Here is a 24,274-nt window from a genome sequence, read left to right on the forward strand (position 1 = left end):
CTGAGTGATACATAGTGAACTCTGTGTGGGGAGCCAGGGTGGAAGAAAGAATTAATAATTTAGTTTGTTTGATTTGCAAAGCCTTTGATTCTCTTCTCTGCTTTCTGGCTTCCTGCCTTTGGTCCACTTCATCACTCATTAACTGTTCTGGGAGAGATGTGTTGTAGGCGGAAAAAAATCATTCCCAAATCTGTACAATTAGTGGAATGTTCAATGTAGAAAATTTTGGTCTCCTTCTGCATTTTATTTGTACAAATGTTCTCTCTGCCTACGTTAGCAGTTATAAACCAGTCATGGACCAGTTATGAGTTGGTCCTGTGATGAGTCACCTATATCCGTCTTCACTCCTCTTTTTCAACCTACCAGTCGTCTCAAACCTATCCTTCCTTTCAGTCTCCATTGTCGCAGTCACACTAATTATCTTGATCATCATATTTAATGACCTAGCTGGATTCCCTCTTCCATTCCAGTCTATCCTCCACAAGGCTGCCCGAAGAATCTTTCTGAAAGTCTAATCTGCTCATGTCACTCTCTTGTTTATAATCAGGCCTCTCTGTGACTCCTTCTCACTCACAAGATAGAGCTCAAGCTTTTCAACTTGACGTCCACACTTTCCATGACTTGCTCCTATCTTTCCCACAGACACCTTACTTTCCAAACATTCTGATTACTTGCCATCATGCCATGATTATTCCCACTAACATGCCTTTATATTGATCTGAAATGCTTTTTCTCTCCTTTGTCTGCCTGATGAATTGCTACTCATCTTTCATATCTTCTCTATGAAGCCTTTCCTGACTTGAAGACAGATGTGGCTGCCTCCACAGACCCAGTTACCAACTGATACAGTAACACCAATCACATGGTTAAAACTTTATGCATTGCCAGTCAAAGACGGGGATCCTCAGCATCAAAAATATCATTGTTAAATAAGTGATTAAATGTTTGATAGAGCCAGGCAATTCTTATTTTCTCTCAAAAATTGCCAATCTTGTGACATTTGAAATAGTATCAAAAACCCTGCAAAAACAGAGTCTCAGTTTGGTCATTCATCTAAGCATCTTTCCTTCTCTGAAGTTTTATGAATAAATCTAGCAAGACGATCAAAACAAATATTTATTGATAAATTTAGTTTCACTTTTTTTTTTTTAATCTGCCCTAATTGGATTCTGTTCCTGGTAACTACTAAAGAGCAATAGCCAAAAATGGACAAAGGCAGATACAAAAAGGAAATTACAGGTAATTCCAAAAGCAGGTTTATAAACCACAAAGTAGAACTCCACATAGTCTGTAAATACCTCTAACATCATCAGTTTTCTTTACAAAGAAACTTTCTCCTCTCTGCATTTGGAGTAGAAGGCAGATTCTGGGTGGCCCAGAAGAATAAAATATATTTCTATTAAGGAATCAAATTCACTCACAGCTTCTATCACAAATCTGCAACATGCAGACTCTGGGAAACAGACAGGACTAAGGTCTTGGACCCAATCCCTTTGCTTTCTGAAGTGCCTCTGAAGTGTGCGAAAGCTTAAAGAAGGGAATGTGGAAAGCAGAAGGCCTTTTGGCTCTGTGTATTATTTTGACTGAATTGACTGGTCAATCAATTTTCATGAAGATATATTTCCTTTATTCAATAACAGATTTTGTTAACAGACCATTTGTGTTATAAATGGAGCACGGCCCATTTGAAAATAAATTCTACTGCTCTAGCTCATTCCTTTTTAAGAAATCTTATATTTTATCAGATCTGAATTACTTAATTTATAATCCATTAGCCTAAAAACAAGTTAAAGTGTTCAAAAACATAAATGTCCAAAAATAAACACAGCCTCGAAAATTTCCTCTCCACCTCTGGCATTTTAATACCTAAATTAACAACTTTTCTAACACATTGGCCTCAGTTTCCTCCTCTTCATCCTTTACTCGGAAAAATCTCCTTTCTACCTCAGCTACCTTTGAGCACAGAGAAACTCCAGATACCCTCAGCATTTGAGGTAATGGTATCAAGACCACCTTCTAAGGTCTTGATTTGAAAATTCTGTTCTCAGCTGTCCTCCTTTGCTATTTCCATACTCTCTGTAAGTCTGTATTTCATCCTCATTGGAACCTTCAACCAATTCTTCTGGCCAGTCATCTCAGCAAATATTCAGATCACTACCCTAAGATTTGTGACCTCTTTCAAATTCACCATTTCTTAACGGTCTCTTGTTCTCTGCCTTAAATGAGTCTCTAACCAGCTGCAGACAACGTCTTGATAAAATCTGAATAAAATGCTTAGTGGCTCCCCAAAATTCCAGGTTCAGTGTGAGCTGAGCTCTCTGCACTGCTCTTCACTTCATCAGTTCCTATTGACCACAAGTTAGCATCCCCACCTCTAGCCGTTCCAGACTGCTCTCAGGAACCACTTTCAGTCCTTTAAGCATCTTAACTTTCAAGAGAAGACCATCCTCCACTTGCTGTGCTTCTTCAACTTCCCTCTTCTCCCTCTTAGAGTTCCACTGCGTCTTTTTCTTCCTGCTCATCTTTTATTCTTTCCTCTAGAGGAACCATCCTTGCCAAGGTTAAAGTGTCCTCATTGTGCTTCCTCATCTATCCCCTCCTCCCTCTTCCAGTAGGCCTACAAAAAGGCGCAGGTTTTCTTTATTCTAAAAATTGTCCTCAGCTTGTTACCTGCCTGAGTTACTGTCCTATCATCTCAAGACTTCTGGAATAGTCTAAAGCTGTTACTTGCATGTACTTACCACCCTTGAACCCCATGCAACCAGGTTCTTATTACAATTTCACCTAAACACCACCCACCAAATTTAGCTGGGAGCCTGCAGTTTTTGACTAATTCCTATCTTCAAAGTCTCCTTTGGCCGCTAACATGTGGTCAAGAGGATCTGATGAAGTGCAGAGCAGTCCAGAGAGTTCAGTTCCATCTTTCAGTGCCTGTGCTTCTTTGACCACCTCTCTACTGGCCCGAGGTGCCCCACATGCCCTCTAAACGTAGGTTCGTTCCTCAGGGTCTGAGGCTCAGCTGGTAAAGAACCTGCCTGCAATGTGGGAGACCTCAGTTTGATCCCTGGGTTGGGAAGATCCCCTGGAGAAGGCAAGGCTACCCACTCCAGTATTCTGGCCTGGAGAATTCCATGGACTACAGTCCATGGGGTCGCAAAGAGTTGGACATGACTGAGTGACTTTCACTTTCACTTTCAAGGTTTTATCCCAAGCCTGTTTTTAATTTCATTCTTTCTCTTGGGAATCTATGCAACAGAATCCCTATCACCCCAATGTGGATGATGGGTCATCACCCTCCTCTAAAATTCTAGACTTTTTTTTTTCTCAGTGAGCTTCTGGCAACTCAGCAGCATTGTAAGAGTTTATCCCAATAGGACTCATAACTTTCCCACCCCACATACCTCCTAAACTAAGTCCACCCAACTCTTTCAACAGAACTACCATTTGCCTATTCTCCTTGGTCCAAAAACCTCAGTATCATTTTCAATTTTTTCCTCTATCTCAAAACCACAGATAACTGCCAAGTCCTTTAGATATATGTCTCACATTGATCCCTCCTTTCCCTTCCTATTAACCTCCAAGTTAGTTCTGACCCTTAATACCTTTCTACTTGGCCTCCTACTTTAATATCTGCCATTTTAATCACCTGTGATTCTTCTACACGTACCTATAATTTAATTCAGAGCCTCTTGACTGTGGCTATGCTGTAGAATCATCTGGGGTGCTTGTAAGATAAACAAAAGTCAAAGCCCCACCCAGGGCACAGGTTTTGTTTGTTGCTATTTATAAATGAAGTTGAGAACTGCTGCTAGCCAAACAGGAACTCAGTTTTCTCAAATACACACCTTACTTTCTTACATCAAATTTATTCAGCTAGTTTTGTCTGATTCCTTTCTAAATAAGGCACTTACTTCTCTGCTTGGACTACTATTAGTATTCACTACTATTAGTCCATTGTGCTTTCACAAATTTGTTAAATTTTATAACTTACAAATTAACCTGAAATTTTGGTTTAAACTCTTGTCTTGTTCCCCCAACCAACCTCTCCTTCCTTTCAATCTGTTACACAGGTACATATGCAGCAAGCAGTTTTTTATAAAGTTTATTTTAGTTTGGCAACTAGATCATGACTAAGTAAGGTAAGTAAGCTCTGTGAACCTGGCTTTCTCATCTCTAAAGAAGATGTAATAGATGACCTCCAAGTTTCTATCATTAGAAGTATGATTCTATGGTTATTTTATCAAAACAAGCTCTTGGACTACTTGCTAGTGAATGATAGAAGCTTTAGTACGCTTTCCCAAATTGCCCAGTCCAAAACAGTCTCTAGGTTTTGCTGTTACTGGCATACCTAGTATGATTCAGCTATCTGATTTTAACACCAATCTTTTTATCAGTACAAAATAGAACATTTAAATCTGCTTTTTAATCACTATAATTTTGATATAACTAGAATAATGCTAAGAGCCATCACGTAAGTTCTTAAATCTAGATGCCAGGTTACTGTTAGCTTTACAAACTGATCAAAATCAATTTATTCTATTATTACCATATAAACCTGGCCAGAGGAAGCACACAATCTCTTTTCAAATGAAGTTGTTAAATTTAATAATAACATATGAAAAATAATCATGGCAATGAAGTCATTTGCTACATATTCCTGATAGCTAAGTGTAAATAATATACGAAGAAAAACATTCCATTTCCTAAGTTATGGTCAAATATATTCATTATGAAGGAAACACTTTCTGGTTAAAAGAAATGGTAAAGGCTAATGTGCAACATAAAGGTACCAGGCTTGCTGCTAAGAAATGAAGAAAACCCTGTATCTGAAGAGTCCGTTCTATGCTAGCTATCATGAACATTTAAGCCAGGCCTTTGTTTCTCTATTCTCAAGATGACGACATGAAGCTAAAAAAGCAATTACAAGATTGCCTGATAAACTCACCCAAGGAGATTTTGAAATTAAGAATATCAAACTCCTCCCCTGGAGATATCTTCTGATAGAGTAGGTCTGAACTATGACACAGACTTCTGATTTTTAACTTATTAACTAGTGACCTATTTACTTTCATATATGGTTGAGAAACATAAAGTATATTCTGATATCTATTTCTAGCTCTAGAATTCTTCTCCATATGGAATAATGCACATGGTAGGGGCTCAATACATGCAGAAAAATGGCTTGGTAATAATCTGAGGTAATATGAGAAGAATCAAAAACTTGTCAGTTAAATTCATGGCCATCTTATCTAGTGAGGGCAATAATGAAAAAAACAGCTCTCCAACTGTCAACTGGCCAAAGGGGGATTTAAAGTTTTGTCTTCAAGATGTTTAAAAAATGATACCAAACTCTCTTGCAATATATATACAGTCGGAGGTGGGGCAAAGTTTAAGACGAGAACTGTCTAGACATTCTTTGTTTCCATTTTTCAATGTTTAAAAATGGGATTATGCCTTTTTGCTAAAGAGTTATACATAAAACTACCATGAAATACATCACTCAACAAAAAAAAGGAAGATTCAGGAAAAGGAGACAATTTCAAAAATTAAATCAATCTTCTGCAAATGAATCCTGAGTTTGATTTCAATATTAACTTTAGGGTAAAATCATGATTAGTTAACTTATTTCCTTTAACTTTAAAAACCACTGTTTTTAATTTTTTTTCTTAGTCATAACTGGAAAGTTCTATGATTTGTATTTTGAAAACTATATAATAATTATCACAGATTATAATTTAAGGATTCACCTCAAGCCTTCACAAAAAAGTATATCTACTTTTTCATAGTCCATTTTTCTGCTGAATTACATTTTATTAAACTGTTGACAGGAAATTACTCAATTACAGAAATCCTCTACTGGTTTTATTCACAATTAAATTATCCAAATAAAACTTCTTTGAATGAAAAGAACAGCACTCAGAAAACATGCTGGAAAGGAACTACTTAAAAAATACTCATTCTGTCAAGCTTTGGTAGTTGAGGAAGAGGGACAAAATTGTGGAATAAAAGGGAAAGGTTAATCTATCTATGTGGTATTTTTAACTTGGCAGTATCAAATAAATGGCAGGGGTATTATAAGAAATGTCAGCTGTGCCAATGCTTTCAAAGCCTCAGCACTTTAAAATGATCATCAGTATTCGGTTCAAACACATTGGACTCATGAGCACTGATGAAAACACATCCTAATATTTTTTCTTCTAGGTTTAAACCATCACAAAGGAGGAAGTTTTGAATCAAAGTGTTATTCTTTGTCTCTGGCAGGCATGTTAGAAGTCTGAACCCCTAACATTTTGCTATCTCCAAATATGGGCCTGACATTATGCCAGAGTGCATATAGAACCCTAGCAGCAGCAGACTGCCATGTTAATAATTTTAATGTATTCCCCATATAGCCAGAAGTTAAAACTCCACAACATACCTTATTCTCATAAAAGTTATAAATTTCTTTCAACAAAAGCCATAGCTTCTTAGTCTGGTTAGTTTAACTACAGACAGCTCTTACACCAATTTCTGATTATATGAAGGGTCTAAACAACAGAAAAAAGTTACACAGTATTTTGAAGGAGTCTATTTATATGTTTCATTAAGGAGCCAAATCTCAATGAAATATTCAATATTCAGGGACCAGGGATATCACCACATAACTTGAATACAGGAGGAAACAAATTCACATTTTAAAATACCATAGATTATGAAATTTTAAAAATGTTCCTACTTTCAGAGCATAGAGAAAATACTTGATTAAGCCAAAAGTCACAATGCCAACTAATAGGTTTAATGGCTTGGTGGAAATGCATTAAAAGTTTCTATCACTTATGTCTTATTTAATTAAAACAAAATCAAAGCCTATTTACAAGGGATAAATAGTCCAAAACTAGTAGTCAAATCATGCAAGAGACAACAACCAGAACAAAAAAGCTGGATAAGAGTTTTGACAGCCTAAATCCTGGGTTCAAATTATGTCAACATCTTATTCTCAAATGCTGATTATTCAGGTTTGACACATCACTTAGGCATTCGGAGGAGTTAGTGAAAATGAGTCTGAGGAGTTATGTGAACAAAATTTTATCGGACCCAAAGATTCTATGTCCTGACTTCAGCAGGCTAAAAACTAAAAGCATGTACTTTTTTAATACAAAGTTTCACACCCTCACATTTCTAATTCCAAGAGACATGACACAATGTTATTTGATCAGGGCACATTAAATACTTATTAAAGGAATGAAAAGGATTGGAATGTTTTTAAAACATCTGTTTGATAATGTTAACTATCCCCTTGATGCACTCTTAAATTCTATAATGTCTTATTAAAGTGACAGTGCCAGAGATTGCTAGTATGGCTACAGAACTAATTTTTTAAGTTTTGCTGATGAAAATTAAATTCAGACTAATCCAAGAGTTAAGTTAAACATTATTTAAAACATACAGGTATGTCCCATTCCAAGAAATTGATATACACAAAACCCCTTGCTTACAAAACAGCCAAAGGAGGGACGGAATTGTTAATATTAATCACAAAAAAACTTTTTTCACTTTGTAAAGTGATTCACTTGGGCATTTGTTAAAACAGAATTTGGAATACAAAATCTTGATTAATGAATTTTCCAGGAAACATCTAGTTCAAGATTTGAGCTCACCTACATCTAGATTTGGTATATTAAGGGAAAGAAAGAAAATGGGTATGCATGAAGAAAAGAGTCAAAGCAAATGACAAAATCACAACAGTACACGCTAATAAATGAAGAAATCAACAGACAGTTTCATTAATTAATATATTTTCTGCATTATAGTTAACATATGTACTTTCTTCGTGTCACCTTATTTTCCGTTACGTATTGATATTTTGTTATATTCAGACATGAGTACATTTCAACAGTCTTTTGCAATAAATATCATAAAATAATAGAGATTCGCATAATAAATATTCTTTACAATAAAAAAGTTTAACAGACTTTTGTCTTAAAAATAGTCAGAATTCAACTTTGTGATTTATACATAAAATATACAAAAAGCACCACAATTTGTGGTTAAGGCAATGAAACAGAAAAGATTAGAACTACCCAGCTGTTAACTAACCAAGTGGCCAAAAACCAATAAGGAGCCAAGATCACTTCAGGCAGCATAGTTCTGTGACATCTATAGATTGATCAGATATAAATATCAACTTCAGTTATCCAAGTGCCCTCAATGACAAGAGTAATTTGGTGAAAAGCAAGGAGTACAGAAGGGAGGGAGTCGAGTCCTTCACAAATATGAAAGCTTGAATAAGGATGAGCAAGATACAACCAATATATCTCCAATGTGAAGACTTACATTGTAAAGCAGACCTAAAATAACACAGAAAAAAAAAACAAAAAACCTGGCATCTCTAAAATAAGATAAGGCCAAAACTGAGGGGATAGAAGGTTGAGGAGAGAGGAGAGGGCAGTGGTTAAAGGAGAATTTTAACATTGTAACAAAAACAGATCTCCCATGCTACTTAAGTGTCCAATGCTATGAAGATAGCCCTAATTGGAGACAGGTTTAATATATAGCTTATTTAAGCAATTAAACGGCTGCTTCTTTAAACACCAATTTCCCTGTTCCCAGAGTACCCAATCAAAGACAGCTCTAAATCACTGTAGTCTGGGTGTACATGTGTGGATATGTTCACGTGTACAACTTTGGAAAGTTGCTTGCAGAACAAAAAGGCTACACAAAAGCCCACTGGCTCTCAATACCCTCTCAAGTGGATGGCAGAGGCTCTTGTCATAAGGGGGAGCCAGATGCATTTCACAGTCCACTCTTACCGGACCATCCATTAGAGAAGAGTACAATCCATGAGCCAAACCTTGGAAAGAAGGGGAGAAAGGTGGGAAACAGGGGAAAGCTGCAAAGAAAATAAAACCAGTATCTGACAGCATCTTTTTTAACAGCCACAGCTTGAAAGCAAGAGAAGTTCAGGAGGTCCAACCCACCTCCAAAAATCATGATGGTTTACCCAGACCCCGGGAGGGGCAGCTCTCCAGCTTACAATAGACTGTGTTGGAGTTCTTACATCTGCACCCTGGGCGATGGATCCAGTCATAACACCCCCTGCACAGCTTCAGGCATCCCTTGGCAGGAGGATAACAAAGTAAGCAAGGCAAAAACAGAGACATGGCTCCCATACACAGGTACCTAGAGCAGCACTGTGACTGTGAACAAGAGCAAGGATTATCCGAGTAGGAATCCCCTTCATCGTCGTTGGAACAGTGGTAGAAGATGCCCTTGACCAAGCACATGCAGGTTCCGTACTCCACCATGCTCTCCGCCGAGCAAAGGCACTGCCGGTTACAGGCCAGACAGGACGGCAGGGTCCTGGGAGCTGTGCATTCCCCACACTTGCACTTCCCACACTGTTCACAAATGAACTTGTGCTGCGTCAGGTCCTCTTTCAAGGAACCCTTTAAGTCATCCACAATCAGTTGCTTGGGCTGGGCCCGGACCGCCCTTTCAGACCTGTGGCCAGGGGCGGGTCTGGCTGGCGGGGCCCTTCCTAACAGCCCCTGCTCAGAAGAAGCGCTGCTGTTGCTCCCGGAACTGGCCGCGCTCGCAGTGCTGGTTGATCTGCTCAGTACGGGGCCTCTGGCGTTACCCGAGAGCCCCGCATGTCCCAGGTGGCTGGCAGGCCTATGCTCATAGTTGTTATTCACATTAATCGGTATGATTTCGTGAGTCCTCTCATGCTTTTCTTGTCTTGGTGCGGTTCGAGGGGCAGGTCTTTTCACCACGGATGGCCCTTCTGTGTATTCATTGCTGCCTCTGATGGCCTTGATCTGGTCTAAGGACAGAATAGCAGCAGGCTGAATCTCTCTCTCATAGTCTAGCCTCTGACGGTTATCCAATGCAGGCTGCTGGATCACAACTAACGAACTGCCACTGCCATGCTGATTTTGGGGATCCATGTGTAGTGATCTTGATTTCTGGCAATCAGTGGAAACCTGGCATGCATCTGAAATCCTAAAAGGAAATCAAAGATGAAAAAAAAAAAAAAACAGAGAAAATAAATGACTAGAAACACTGGGGGGTGGGGGGGAAGAGGTGAGAAATCCTGTCAAGTCACAAATTGCCTAAACCACCTGGTAATGATCTCCCTCATCAGCGGATTACAATGATGCTGGGGTCCTGGCCAGAGTCCAATTCTGAGAGAGGCTTAGGACCACATCATAGAAGAAGAATGTAAGCAAGAGACCCCATGCCATAAGAACTGGAAGTTTTTTTCAACTTTTAAAAAGCAGAATCAAGAAGTAATGTCTTCCTGTTTGTGAATCTAACAAACAAAATGGAGTATGCCCTTGTGGGGAACACTGAGAATAAGCACTAATAAACAGCTCTCATCTAAAGAAACTCTGGGTATTTTCCATAAAAGAAAATATCCATTAAAAAAAAAAACAACTAAGAATGGCTATGGTGCTGTTGTCTTTAGTTATCTGTTTGCTGTTATAAGCATTAGATTAGTGTTCAGGAAATTAGTCAAGGTATACTTCATGCATTAAAAAAAAAAAAAAAGACACTCCAAACTGAAATGGAATCTCCAATTAAGAGGTCATCTTCAGTAGAAACCAGAATTTTAAACCTAGCTCGCTATTAGTCTACAAGATGTAAAAGTGAATGCAGACAAACACAACAGTTCTTGGTGTTTTATAGCCTCTAAAGCACACACACAAAACTCAATGTACAGTTCTGTAAATGTTGACCATTCACATTTGATTTTTTTTTAAGTTTAAATAAGGATCACTCACATAACAAGGTAACTTTCACATACAAATAAGTGTCTAGCCTTTAAAGTAATATGGGGAAATCCTGGCCATTTTAATTATCTGTATTTCCTCTAATTTAAAAATCTGTATTTACATGCCAGATCTTGATTTTCAAAAGCACTGCCAATTCTGAATCAATGTGCTTCTTGTAATAAAGTATAGCAATATCCAGGTAAAAATCTGTTTCAATACCAATGATAAATTACTTCTAATTTATAATGTATTCTTCATAAAACTGTCTATTAAACACAAAAAACGTTTTTGTTCTCATAAATGGTAAACCAGAATATTTTTCACACAAATTCCTCCCACAATCTACAGATCTGATCCAGTTCAAGAATGCAAAGGAAAAAATGCCTATTCTCCACTACCATGAGCCAAATCTCATCAGCTTCAGGAATAAGGCAGAAAGAAGTCCATTTCATCTATTAACTTCACTGAATGGCCCTGGACAATCTTACATGTTAAGTTCTTGGCGTTACCCCCGCTCATTCTCCCAACTCGGAGCCTCAAGTTTCTAGTTTCTTCTACCTCCTCTCCACCCGAGGAACACGGTCACTACCTGCTGGGTTTAGTCCTGGAGTCCCAAAGGACTGTTAAAAAGATTCCATCGTTACACTGCAGTATCAGTCCTCCTCGCAAAGCACTTCCTAACCCAGCGCTTCTAAAGCAAAGAGTATCTAGAAGTAGTAAGTCAGACTCCACACGAAAGAAAAAAACGTGGATCTGAAGAGAGTAGAAAAAGCACAAGGCACGACTTTAATCTGAGTCTTAAATGCTAGCTGTAACAAAGTTCCTCTTGGCCGGTAAAGGAGGCCACCAGATAAAAAGAAAAAGCAAAGAATGTCAGCCACCTCGGATCTGAAGCACAGCCCCTTTTCCAGCAGTGACAGCCCTGGATCTAGCCCCAAACACGCTCACACGCTCTCGGCAGACTCTTCTCCCCCAAGAAAGCCCCGAATCGAAGTCGAATACCTTTTCGGACAATCCCATCACATTCTAAGGATCACCGTGGATTTCCAAAGCCTTTTGGCGTATGCCACCAAGGATGCTTACAAATCAGGAAAAGCCTTCGGAGCGAATGCGGGCGCCAAAAAGCAAGCCCAAGGCAGGGAGGGTTATAAATAAATATCTGTCTACACTTTAAAGGAGAAGCCGGATTCCTAAAGAGCCGGGGCGCAGCAAGCCGGGGGCCGGGGCGGCGGAGCGGTGTCGCCACATCGCCGGTTCCCGCGGTGGAGCTGCGCCCTCTGCAATCCGCGCTGAGACGAGCGGGGAATAAATAGTTGACGGAGAGGAAGGAAAAGGAAAAAGTTATGAATGAAAACAAGTTTTCTCTCTCGCTCCCTCTCTCTCCCCGCTCTCTCGGGCAGGAGGAGGGGAGGAGGCTGAGGCTACCATTACCTCAGGAGGGCGGACCTCCGCACTTTTAAAGTGGCAGTGCCCTCTCCCGCCCCCGCCGCGCCGCCGCGCTCACAACAAAAATAAAGTGAGGGGTCCCCAGCGACCCGGGGGTCCGCTCTGGCACTCGCGCGCGAACATGCCGTTCGGGAGGCCCCCGTCCGAGGGATCCTCAGATCCGGAAAGCCCGCCGCGGGCACCCGCCGAGCAGCTCCGCGGTCCTCCTCCCGGGGACCCTCCCCCCGCCCCAAGCCTCCCCGAATGCATCTTTCGCGTGGAGGGGTTTCCCCGAGAGGACACCCCGGGTCCCCGCGCCGCCGCTGCAGGCGACTGAGGACCGGGGACCCCGCCTCGCCGTCCCGCGCGGAGGCGAAAGGTCGCTCTCCGGGTTGCCCAGCTCTGAGCGCCCCGCGGGCGGGCCGGGCCGCGGTGGCCCCACGCTCCCTGCCCGTCGCGCGGTCCGGGCCTCCACGCCGCTCCTCGGGGCCCGCACCTGCCGCCCGGCCCGCCCCGCCCGTGCACCTCCCGCCCCCGCGGCCCGAGGGCGGCCGCCCCACACTCACCTAGGCCGAAGCGGGGGCGGGCGGCCAAGCAGTGCAACCCGGCCTGGGTCCCGGTGCGGGCGACTGCTTGCACTCGCCGCATCAACCGCGGCGGGGAGGACGGGGAGGCATGGTACGAGCTGCGGCCGGTCGGCCCGCGGCCTCTGCCGCTGGGCAGGAGCGCTCCCCGCGGCCCCCTTCCGGCTGCGGGGGACAATCCTCTGGAGACTCGGCGCGGCCAGGCGCAGACCTCTCACAGCTCGCGTGCGCCGCGCAGCTCAGTAACATCCACCTCCGGGGTTCTTCTCCTGTAGCCCCCTTCCAAGAGTCAGGAAAAAAAAAAAAAAAAAAAAAATCCCTTCAGGAGGGCTCTCCGGGTCTCTCCGGAAAGCGAGCTGGGGAGCGGCGGGGAGAGGAGCGCGTGACTGGCCGGCCGACCCGCCGCTGTGCTCGGACCAGAGTTCTCCTCGGGGTCCAGTCGCTCCTCGCGGGAAAGGCGGGAGTGGCGGCCTCCTGACGCGTGAAAATCCACGTCACGGACGTTTGAGGCTCCGCGGCGCCCGGGACGGGGCTCGAACCGGCGTCCGCGGACGAGTCACGGAGCCGCACTGGGAGTACACGCCTGAGAGGCCCGACCGCCGCTCCCCGCGGGTGGGGGTGGGTGGGATTTGGGTTTTTACCCGCTTTTTTAGGGGCGGTGGTGAAGGGAGCGAGGTTTGGGGGTTCTCCTCCGGGGAGAAGGCGGGGCGTCGTCCCTCGGCCCCCGCGCAGGTCCAGGCACTTTCCCGATCCCGCACGCCGGGCAAGTGGGGGCACGGCGTCCCTGGGAACTCCGGTCCTGGCAGTCAGCCTCTCCCGGGCAGCGATCACTCCCAGTCCTCCGACCCTCCTGTTCCGCGGCCGAAACGCCTGCTACAAACGATTAGAGATAAGAACACGTTAATTTCCCTTTCTTTCCAGGCACTTGGACTGGCCGCGCGCTCCGCCGCCCGGGCGAAGAGTGGAGCGGAGCGGGCCGCTCGCCAGCTCGCCCGCCGCCCGCACCCATGTGCTGGCTGTTGCTGCTCCCTGTGATTGACAGGCGGGCGCACAGTCGGCGTGTCAGCAGCGAACCAAAGTAACATGCAGTCTTGCACGTTTTTGCCGAAGTGCTTTTGCCCCTTGGAATGCCTAAGAGTTCAAACAACGTTCAAGCGACGCCTCTGCGCATTGGAAATCAATACACAGAGACGGGAAATTCAGGTTTTAAACAATTGCTTCTCGGGATTCGGTCGCCAACAATGCCTAAACAAACATGCATTTGGTCCACACACCGAATGCCAGCCCCTCTTTGGCAAAAAAAAAAAAAACCCACCCAGTTTTTCACACATCCGACTGTTTCAGACTTGAAACTTGTTACTGCTTGGCTGGGGGGGAGGTGGTTGTGGGGGTGGGGAGGAAAAGGACCCTGTTTTTTCTTTTAGTGGTAGCATTTACTTTAAGAGCATTCGTTTTAGCAGTGGGAATGCTACTGGTAATTTGAAATGCAACCAGTAATCTTAGATCTAAAGCGAGTTCAAAAAAATAATCAGTTCCTTGCAAAAGCCAACATTTCTCACCTGATCTTTCCTTAAAATGTCTACGGAAGGAAAGGAAGGAAACAGTTCTTACCTAAAGCAAAGATTGGAAATTGCTTTTCAGGCACATTTACAGCAACTGTAGCTGTTCCTTTTCCAGGGCTGGGAGTTGTGTCTGCGGCTATCACTCTGCAAACCACTGCGTGCCTTACAGAGCAGTCCCACTCCGGCTCCGCAGAATTTCAGCTCTTCGCCTCCACCTCCACCTCCACTCCAGGACACGCCTCCAGTGATATCATGTGTCAATCATACGGGCTGCCTGAAAACCTGGAGCAGGATTTCCCCAACAGTCGTTTCCTCTTTCCTTTATGAGTACCCACTTGGATATGTTGCCCTGTACACTCCCCTAAAAAACATCCTCTGAAAATGTGGATTGCCACAAAAAATCCTGCAAATGCCTTTTGTCATAAAAGAATACCTTGAAATTTAGTTAGCAGTCTTCAGTTATCAAATCTCAGCAAAAGGATTGGTGAACTCTACCCTTAAAAGTGGAATTACAAAACAACTTTGAAGACTAAAAGATTAAAAAGTTGTGTATCAAGCCCTCACTACTGATCAGTTAGTGAGATAATGTATATTGATATAAAAAAGATGATGATATGCCACTACAGATCCAATTTAAAGCAAAGTTCAGAATATGTGAAATCTAAAACGTGGCGCGCTTTACTGAAAATGTAGGTAACAATATGTGATAAAGGTATGATTTCCTCCTGTAGATTTTATAATAATTGCTCTATCTTGATTTGTGATGTAATTTCCCCAAAATCAAAATTGTAAAAATCCCAGACTCTCTTCAATTTTGTAAGATATTTATATAATTTTGAAAAAATAAGTTTATTTTTAAAAATCAGCTAAATAGAAATCAATTAAAATAGAAATAATTTCCTAAGAGGTTTTATAATTCTTAAGTATATATGATGTGCCACTGAAAAAAAAAGCATTTTAATCAGTAGGAAAAATGCTTTTTGTTTCCTTACAGACTGTTGGATTTTAGACATTTATTATCAAAATCATGTACTTCATGCTGCTGTGAGGGTAACAATATGTGAAATTTGAGTTTCCACCGAGATTCTTAAAAGATACCTAAAACCCAGAAGCATATAGTAAGTGGAAAGGGAAATATTTTTTGCAGGTCCTACATATAAGAAGTAGCTTAAAGTCTTTGACAAAATAAAGCAAACAAAACTTCAGTAAAAAATCATATAAACTTGAGTATGGACATTTCAATAATTTTTAAATATTCTTCTTTACAATAGTAAGTAATTCTTTTGAAACTTTTTTTTTCTCTATTCGAGATTTTCTAATATTTGAGTTCTTTAAAATAATTAAAATTCTGTTTGGAATGGCCTTTCAGGACACTAGGGCACTGCTAAAACCATTAACAAGAAAGCATCACTAGAAAATAACACAGAACAAAAATTAAACCAAGAAGCTACCTATTCACTCTTAATAATATAAATTGTAATAAAATAAACTGTTTCAAAGGCTAAAGTCAACATTATTGTACATATTTTCTATTTTCATATATCTCATATTTGGAGAAGTAATAAACTTTAACCAGTGGATAAGTTTCTTGGACAATTTGAATGGGTTTGAAAGAGTCAAATCAGAAATACAATATTCCATGATGGTATCTTATTTGGTTTTTCAAAACTGTCTTCTCTGCTATTACCACAATTTGGGGAAAAGAGGTCAGTTCACTGGTATGATAAAACCAGGAGAGGGAGCACTGAACATTTTATTTCCATAAATCCTACAATATATTTGAAAATTTCTGTTACAAATAAACTTCAAATTATTTCAACCAAGGTGTATTATTAAATTACAATTTTTGTGAAATTATTTTTAAATTATGCTAATAAATAAAATCCATAAAATGTTATCTATAACACCATCATCGTGGATCATGTTCTATTTAGAAATCAAATAGTATGAACAATGACCCTCTATATCATTTAGCACTGAAACGGATCAATATGTTTTTCTCTAAATATTATAGTATAAATAAATATAGGTATAACCTTACCACCCTGGAGCTAGAATAGGGGTCCCCAACCTCCAGGATCTAATGCCTGATGATGTGAGGTAGAGCTGATGTAATAATAACAGATATAAAGTGCACAGAAAATGTAATGCTCTTGAATCATCCTGAAACCATTCCCCGCCCCCCCACCTCTTCAGTCCATAAAAAAAGTTCCTTCCACGAAACCAGTCCCTGATGCTGAAAAGGTGGGGACTGCTGATCTAGAAGACATTTAATAAAACCTGCCCCCTTTTCTGATTGCCTACAACACCAAGTCTGTGGAAATTCTAAAATATTTGCTTAAAATAGACATTGTTATTTATTTAGAAAGTTTAATAGAGTGTGCCATGGCTAGAAATAGTTAGTGTATGAAGTTTTCTGGAAAAGGAAAAACAATGTAAATATCCATGAGAAAATCGTACAATAATTTTCAGTTTACTATATTAAGATCTAAAAGAATAAGGCAGAATGGAAAGTGAACTCATTTATTCCTCATTTTCATGCAAAAACAAGATTCGCTATTTCTTCTACTGATTTGACTTTTGAGAAAACAACAAAGTAAAATGAAAAAAAAAAGTCTGGTAACTCTTGGCAACTGCTAGTGATTTAAAAAAGAAGAAAAAAGTGTAGTACTAAGGCTTAACTTATTCATTTATCTACTTTATTTGCCAAAATAGCAGAACCACAATGTGTTCCAAGCTCTTGAAAAATAATATCTTATTAATCTTTCCAATGTTTCTGTGAACTCATGATAATAAATATAATGTTTGATCTTATTGAGAAACAAACAAAATAATAACAGAAATTGGTGAGTTACCCCCTAAGTGTCTAATAAATTAATGAAGAAACAAGAATGGAAACTAAGTCTTTACTTTCCTTTTAGGGCAATAGTCACTATATTACTATACTTCCCAAGAAAAGCTGGCAAGGATAAGCCATTTTATTTTCAGTTTCCTTTCGTAAACAATCTTTGTAGTTGACAGAAATAGACCAACCTATTCTGTAAATTTTCCATAAACATTCTTTTCATTTTCGTAAGTATAATTCTCATCCTTCTGCCCTATTTGAAATACTAATGTTTTGTGTTGGTTTCAAATTCTGTAAGTGGGCATATCAACCAGTACATTGAATAAATTACACTGAATGATTTGTAGAGTTTCTGTCAGCTCTATAATTCTACAGCTAACCGTTTGTGTATTTTGTCACAAGTGATTCTATTTTTCTACAAGTTGTAAAAAAAAAGAAATAAATGCATATAGCAGGGCTCTGAATTGGTGCCCTTCATTACTTACGTGTCATGTTCCTTCACAGAGAATCAAAGCGACAGGAGTTCAGACAAACTGCATCACTACTACATATCAAAGATTTTGCTAATTAAATCCACATGGTAAGACGTCTAAGGAAACATCTTTGCCCTAGTACAAAACAAGTCTTCATTTCTTATCTACCCAGTTGAAGAATAAATCCTGTCTTGTTTCCTCTTCCATGTTATTAAATGCTCCCTTCTGAGCCTTGACTTGCTCTTCATTTCCACAAGAAAACAAGATTAGCCATCTCTTCTGCTGATTTGATTCCTGAATCTAGGAGGAGAGTGGCTATTATAATGATCATGTGGTATTCTCTTTGATTCTGTTCAACAAAAGTTATTAATCTCTCATTTCCACAACTATCTACTGCTAACTTCATCTTCAGAGACAAATACACAAGAACCTAGGTTAATTTAAACCTTGAACTGACCCCAAAGATAGAACAGGAAGAAAACAAAGTCATGTTTTCATTAAAATGAAAACAACTTAAAACATCTCCTGGGGCTTGCCTGCTTTAATCTTTATTTCCTATTGAAATAACCTATGCGAAAGGCTATAGTTTATCCTTTGTTTGGGAAAATAAAAGTAGAATATTTATTTGATCAAATGACCCTAGGCATGCCTTCTATAAGAATGCTTAATATTAAAAAAAGAAAACAGAAAAACTTGCAAGACTTTTGTTGTTTTTTTTTTTTTAAGAATTTATACTTTCTTTGATTTTCAGCTCTCTTGGAATATCTTAATTTCATTTATAAAAACTTCTCACATGGTTTATCATATTAGATTACATACACAAATTAAAAAATCTGAGTTTTGATTATTATCATTCTTCTGTATCATGATCTATCATATTTGTCCATAACGTCCCCATGTCCAATATTACAAGAATGAAAATGGAATGGTATAGAGAAAAAGAGAACCTGATACAGGGTATGCTGATATGAAGTTCAAGTCCCAGCTTTGCTACTTCTAGCTTGGTGACCTTCACTTAGCTTCTCTCAGCCTGCTTACTGATCAATAACCTGAAGTTAATACTTTACCTTCCCAAATTGTAATTCTGCTGTGGACTCAATGTATATGCAGTGCTTTGTCAGTTATGAAGTCTTGTATAAGTTCTTGTCATATAGTGTGTTATTGCCTTAAACCCACTGCATGATGAAGAAATGTTTCTTTCCCTGAAACATAGGTGCTTCATCCTTAAATAATGAATTTATTTGTCTTACAATTGTTTCAAGTTAATTCAGTTTTACTTTTGTTTTTCTAAGGCTGAACTCAGGTTTAAATAATTGTATTGCTCTGTGTGTGTGTGTGTGTGTGTGTGTGTGTGTGTGTGTGAAGTGGGATTCTGGAGCAGCTATCTGCTAATAACTTCAGATTAAGGGACTTAATGAGCCCTGATCACCTTAACATTTCTCTAGAATTTTTAATTGTTTATATTTTGCTTCCCATTAAGATAAATGTCATTGCAAATATTAAAAATCCCTTCTATAAAATTTATAAACTCTGTAATCATTGAGTAAATTTTAAAAATACATATATTTTAAAGTAATTGAATAACATTTAAAGAGTTGAAAATAAGTAGAAAAGTAAAAAAAAAAGTTGATACTTCTATATATTTTCAAAAAGTAAGTTTACAAATGCTTTTTTTTCATAATCTCTTAGAATGTTAATTTTGATAAATACAGCAGCTTCGATAGCAGATATAGTTCCTGTCAATTACCAAAGTACTATTTGAATATTAATGTTTTATATTATTTTTAAAAATTGATAGCAGAGATATTTCATACAGCCAAAGCATTTCAACTAAACAAACAAGAATCCTGGGAAGCGCCACCTATTATTGAAAATAAATCATTTCAAATTTCAGCTAAAACTTGAAAAGAGCGGTTGAATCTTGATTTGGGGTATTTGCATTGGTCTGTGTTTTACATTTTTCCCCTTATGTTGCAATATTGCCATATGAATCAGCATGCTAGTTTTCAATGAAAGTGCAAAATATGCTTTATATACACTGGATACTTTTTGAAGAATCCAAAAGTCATTAAAAAACTGTGTCTATCTGAAATTATAGTATCAGTGGTGAAGAAAATAAAGTGATACTGATTTTTAACCAACACATTAAAATTAATAGATCCAAAAAGATGTTTTCCTACTCAAAGTATTTACTTTGAAAAGCTATACACTTACACCAATGGTGCCACAACTGGATAGATCTTTCTTTAAAATCCTTGATTATAAACATCATCTGGGCCTAAACATCACATTCGCTTGAATAATCTCAATCTTTTATAGCAATATTGTATATGGCTTAGAGTATATATCATAAATAACATCACTATTAGAAAAATATTTCCCTTTTGAAGATGGATTTGGATTTTAATAACCCATAAGTTAATAGGAGCCATTTGTATTGAGATGAGTGCTCAAGCTGAGTAAAAGTCTAGGAAGAAATACGAGGTGTCAACATAAAAATAACAAAACTGTTCAAAATTGTTAAAAGATCAAAATTGTTAAAAGGCTGCTGTGGGGAGAATTAACAGTGAAAAGAAATATTTTTTTATGTTGACACACAGTATAAAGTACATGGTGCTATAAAAAATAGAGTCTTAATTATAATAAGAAAAAGAAGAACCTCATTCTAGAATAAATAGAAGTCATAAGAGAGAAAAAGAGAAAGACAATGTACCCTTAGGACATGGCACATGGAAACACCAGAGGGTGGAAATAGGCAACTGGTGCATCACATTCACAGCTGATTTATGGGACTGGCACAACTGGGAACAGAGATATCTTTTATAAAATCACAATGACCAAAATTGAATAAGTAAGGTAACAACAAATTACAGAGGGACTTTAATGCCATGATGAGGATTGGAGCTTGATCCTAAGGAAAATGAAGTTTTGGAGGAAAGGAGTTACCTGATGAAAGAATCTATTCCTAGAAGAGTCTTCTGACCATGTGGATTGAAACAAGAAAAGGCTGGCATCAGAGGACTGCTTAGAGCTGAGTAGGGTAATCCAAGTGGGTAGCAGGGAGATCGTGGGTCAGGTGGCTGAGGAGAAAGAGGAACAGGGTCAGATGTAACATAATATATTCATTGTATGCCTACTCATTAAATATTAGAAAAATGGACTGACGTTATGCCCACAAAACTTTAACAAAACCTTGAAGAATGGTAAAAATTCCTGATTTGATCAATCATACCAGGTGGTGCTAGTGGTAAAGAACCCGCCTGCCAATGTGGGAGATGTAAGAGACACAGATTTGACCCCTGGGTGGGGAAGATCCCCTGGAGGGGGGCATGGCAACCCACTCCAGTGTTCTTGCCTGGAAAATCCCAGGGACCAAGGAGTCTGGTGGGCTACAGTCCAAAGGGTCGGATGCAAAGAGTTGGACACGACTAAAGCAACTCAGCACAAGGACCACACTTTGGAAATAAGTCAGTCGCATAAAGAGAACTGAACACCTTAAGTGTATTGGATTTACCCAATGTCATGGACTTTCAGAATGAAAAAAGGAATCCATAGTTCATCAGAAAAGTTAGAGAGGTATTACTCATCTCTTCCATTCTCTTCTGTTCAATTTTGCAAGAAATGGGAGGAAAAGAGAAAAATGTTTTCATGGAGAAAATGTGTTCATAAGGCATCATTAACATTTATGGCTGTATCTGGCCAATCCAAAGCTGTTGTATCATATAGATGTCAAGCAGTATGTATCCTCCATGATCGAGTTAATTAATAAGGTCATAGAAATAACTGAAAAAATTTCCAAGTCAGAAGAGTTTGTAGATACTAGTAAAACCTGATCCATGAAAGATGTCAGGTACTATTTTTATAGAAAACTGAGATCAAATATTTATAATAGTAAGTAAGTTCGAGATGCTATTGTGATTTTAAAACCTTTTTCTAAAAACGGTACAATCCATTATCAAACCGTATGTCATAAGTGAGTCATGGACTTGCATTTCTTACAAAATCATTTTGGTTTATACATTTATTCAACAAACATGTATTAGTACTGTGCTAAGTGCAGAGATACAAAAATTCCTGGGGAAGCCTTGGCAGCTGTGTTCTCTACCACGTGACTCTTCTATAGACGATTGGATTAGGGGTTGACTCAGGACATAAACACAGCAGTGACCTAAAAGATGTGCAAGGTGAGGGGGGAAAAAAAGACAGGTTAGAGAAAAGAATGAGCAAGACTGGTTATTATGGAGATAATGAGGCAGTTATTTCATGCACTAGAGCTACAAAGTCATGAAGAAAAACACAACAAAGGACCATGAGTGAATAAAAATAATGAGCAAACAAATATTATTAGGTAATAATAACCAAAATCACATTTCGTCAAGTCTAAGATGTCATTACCTATATGATTCACTTTTATTTTATGAACTGTTATGAAAGACAAAATGCTATTTAACATATGAAAATTATTTTCTTATCACTTAGAGTTACACTATTGAAAGGGTTTTGAATGATGGTTTATACACAGCTTTTATCATAGTTCATTCTTGTGCACATATGAAAAAGAAACAGGAAGCAAAACCAATTGACTAGGGTTCCTAAAACTTCCTCACAGAGTCAAATTCTTCTGAATCACTTTCTGACTCTGTCGTCACGCTAGTGTTCACCACACAACATCATTTGCTGACCATCACAGGCCCTGGCGACAGTTCTTAAAAGAAAGCTCCACCGTGGTTTTCAGGATTTCTTCCAAGCCATTAACACTTTACTCTGCAAGTTTTGATGCTGGAGCATTTTTTGTCTTATCAATGAGTGCCAACAGAAAGTTTTCAGCTGACAGGAAGGATTCTAGTTTTGCCTCAAATGGTTCATAAACAGTTTCCCAAGTCAAGCACGGGTGAGGTGACAGCTGTCCAGCCAGGAATAATAACCACATTTGCACATGAACAGACAATAACCACCTCATGACTTCACTCCTGACTGGCAAGCAGTCATTGTGAGATGCAGCATGATTTCAGAAGTATCAAAGTGTGGATGAAAATGTGCATCTTGAATTGATGAATTACAGTGGAGAACATTTCATCCTTAAAGTAATGATCTTATGCTCTCCTTGTACATCTGATGCATAAAGAAGTTCAGTGATTTGTCTCAGATTACCTAGTTGGCAAGTGGTAAAACCCAGGATGGTTGGATGGCATCACCGACCCGATGGACATGAGTTTGAGCAAGCTCTGGGACTTGTTGATGGACAGGGCAGCCTGGCGAGCTGCAGTCCATGGGGTTGCAAAGAGTCGGACCCGACTGAGCGACTGAACTGAACACAGAATCAAAGGTGAGGAAGTTAGCTGTAAGAAAGAACAGCAGACTGGAAAGGATAGCCTAATTGCTATAGTAATAGGACACCTCACTGAATATCTGCCACCAGCATACCACTGATGTCCCCAAAGCTCCTTGGTTTTTAAGGTTGCCTAGGGTTTCCCAAGTGGTGCTAGTAGTAAAAGAAAACAAAACAAAACCACCTGCCAATGCAGGAGACATAAGAGACGAAGGTTCGATCCCTGTGTCTGGAAGATGCCACGGAGGAGAGCACCGCAACCCACTCCAGTATTCTTGCCTGGAGAACCCCATTGACAGAGGAGTCTGGTGGGCAGCAGTCCATACAGTGTTGCAAAGAGTCAGACATGACTGAAGTAATGTAGCATAGCATAGCATCACCACACTAAGCATTTCCATAAAGATCATTAGCTCTCTTTTTAGCATCTTGGCTTGGGGTGGCCTGACTGTGTCTCTGCCCCTTACAACTAGTGATCTTAATAAATGTAAGCATGGAAATCTGGCTGCGAGAACTGGGACTATTAAATAGAGAAGGGCATGCTGAACTTAGATTTGTTGGGTGGCAGGCAAAATTGGGGAGGTGGGAAAGGAGCCAGAGGGACGAGATTCTAGAAGAGCTAGATATGTGTGCCAAGGTTCAAAGGGCAGAATAATTAAGGCGCATCTGGGGAATAGCTTAAGGTATTCAAAGTTGCTAAAGCAGAAAGTAAGGAACTGGAAGAAATAAAGAGAGGGTGGGAAGGCAGGGATCAGAACACAGAAAGAAATTGTATGCTACCCTGTAGAAAAGTGGTTCTTCAATTTGCTTTTGAAGTGATCTACGTTCTGCTCCCCCCCCCAAAATGCTGTAGTGTGCACAATGTTAGTCACTCAGTCGTATCTGACTCTTTATGACCCCATGGATGGCAGCCAGCCAGGCTCCTCTGTCCATGGGATTCTCCAGGCAAGAAGACTGGGGTGGGTTGCCATGCCTTTTCTTCAGGGGATCTTCCCGACCGAGGGCAGATCAAACCCAGGTCTCCTGCATTGCCGGCAGACTCTTTACCGCCTGAGCCACCAGAGAATACTGCACCAAACAAGGAAGGATGGAACAGGGGGAGGAGGCTCTCCAAAAGCAGCTTCATGCAACACAACTGAAAGTCTATTTCTAGAACTGAAATGTACAACCAGAGGAGGAACCTGAGACAGACCATCTTGAGCATAGTAAAGAGGATGGGGAGGCTTAGTTGAATCATTGCTCTCAGCTGCTGGGAAGCCACTGCAACCAAGGAGAGGAGAAGCTCAGAAACAGGGAATGCCACGA

The 24,274-nt window shown here is 39.9% G+C and overlaps 1 protein-coding gene across 2 annotated transcripts; it reads right to left on the reverse strand.

Annotated features, from left to right (window-relative positions):
- Positions 1 to 6,555: 6,555 nt before the first annotated feature.
- Positions 6,556 to 14,539, reverse strand: SPRY1 (sprouty RTK signaling antagonist 1). 2 transcript variants are annotated; one of them, XM_070474869.1, is made up of 4 exons: positions 14,375 to 14,539; positions 13,405 to 13,636; positions 12,746 to 13,042; positions 6,556 to 9,981 (listed from the first exon to the last, which is right to left on the reverse strand). In XM_070474869.1, the coding sequence occupies exon 4, from the start codon at positions 9,924 to 9,926 to the stop codon at positions 8,967 to 8,969; it is 960 nt and encodes a 319-aa protein (XP_070330970.1). In that variant the 5' UTR covers positions 9,927 to 9,981; positions 12,746 to 13,042; positions 13,405 to 13,636; positions 14,375 to 14,539; the 3' UTR covers positions 6,556 to 8,966. The 2 variants fall into 2 exon arrangements, with proteins under 2 accessions (XP_070330970.1, XP_020745101.1); XM_020889442.2 differs by lacking the exons at positions 12,746 to 13,042; positions 13,405 to 13,636; positions 14,375 to 14,539 and adding an exon at positions 11,757 to 12,561.
- Positions 14,540 to 24,274: the final 9,735 nt, after the last annotated feature.

Source organism: Odocoileus virginianus, chromosome 12 (genome assembly GCF_023699985.2).
Source record: "Odocoileus virginianus isolate 20LAN1187 ecotype Illinois chromosome 12, Ovbor_1.2, whole genome shotgun sequence".
Classification (NCBI taxonomy): domain Eukaryota; kingdom Metazoa; phylum Chordata; class Mammalia; order Artiodactyla; family Cervidae; genus Odocoileus; species Odocoileus virginianus.

Bases quoted from the DNA above. Each gene is read 5' to 3' on its own strand.
- SPRY1 (XM_070474869.1), bottom strand. From the start codon at position 9,926: ATGGATCCCCAAAATCAGCATGGCAGTGGCAGTTCGTTAGTTGTGATC.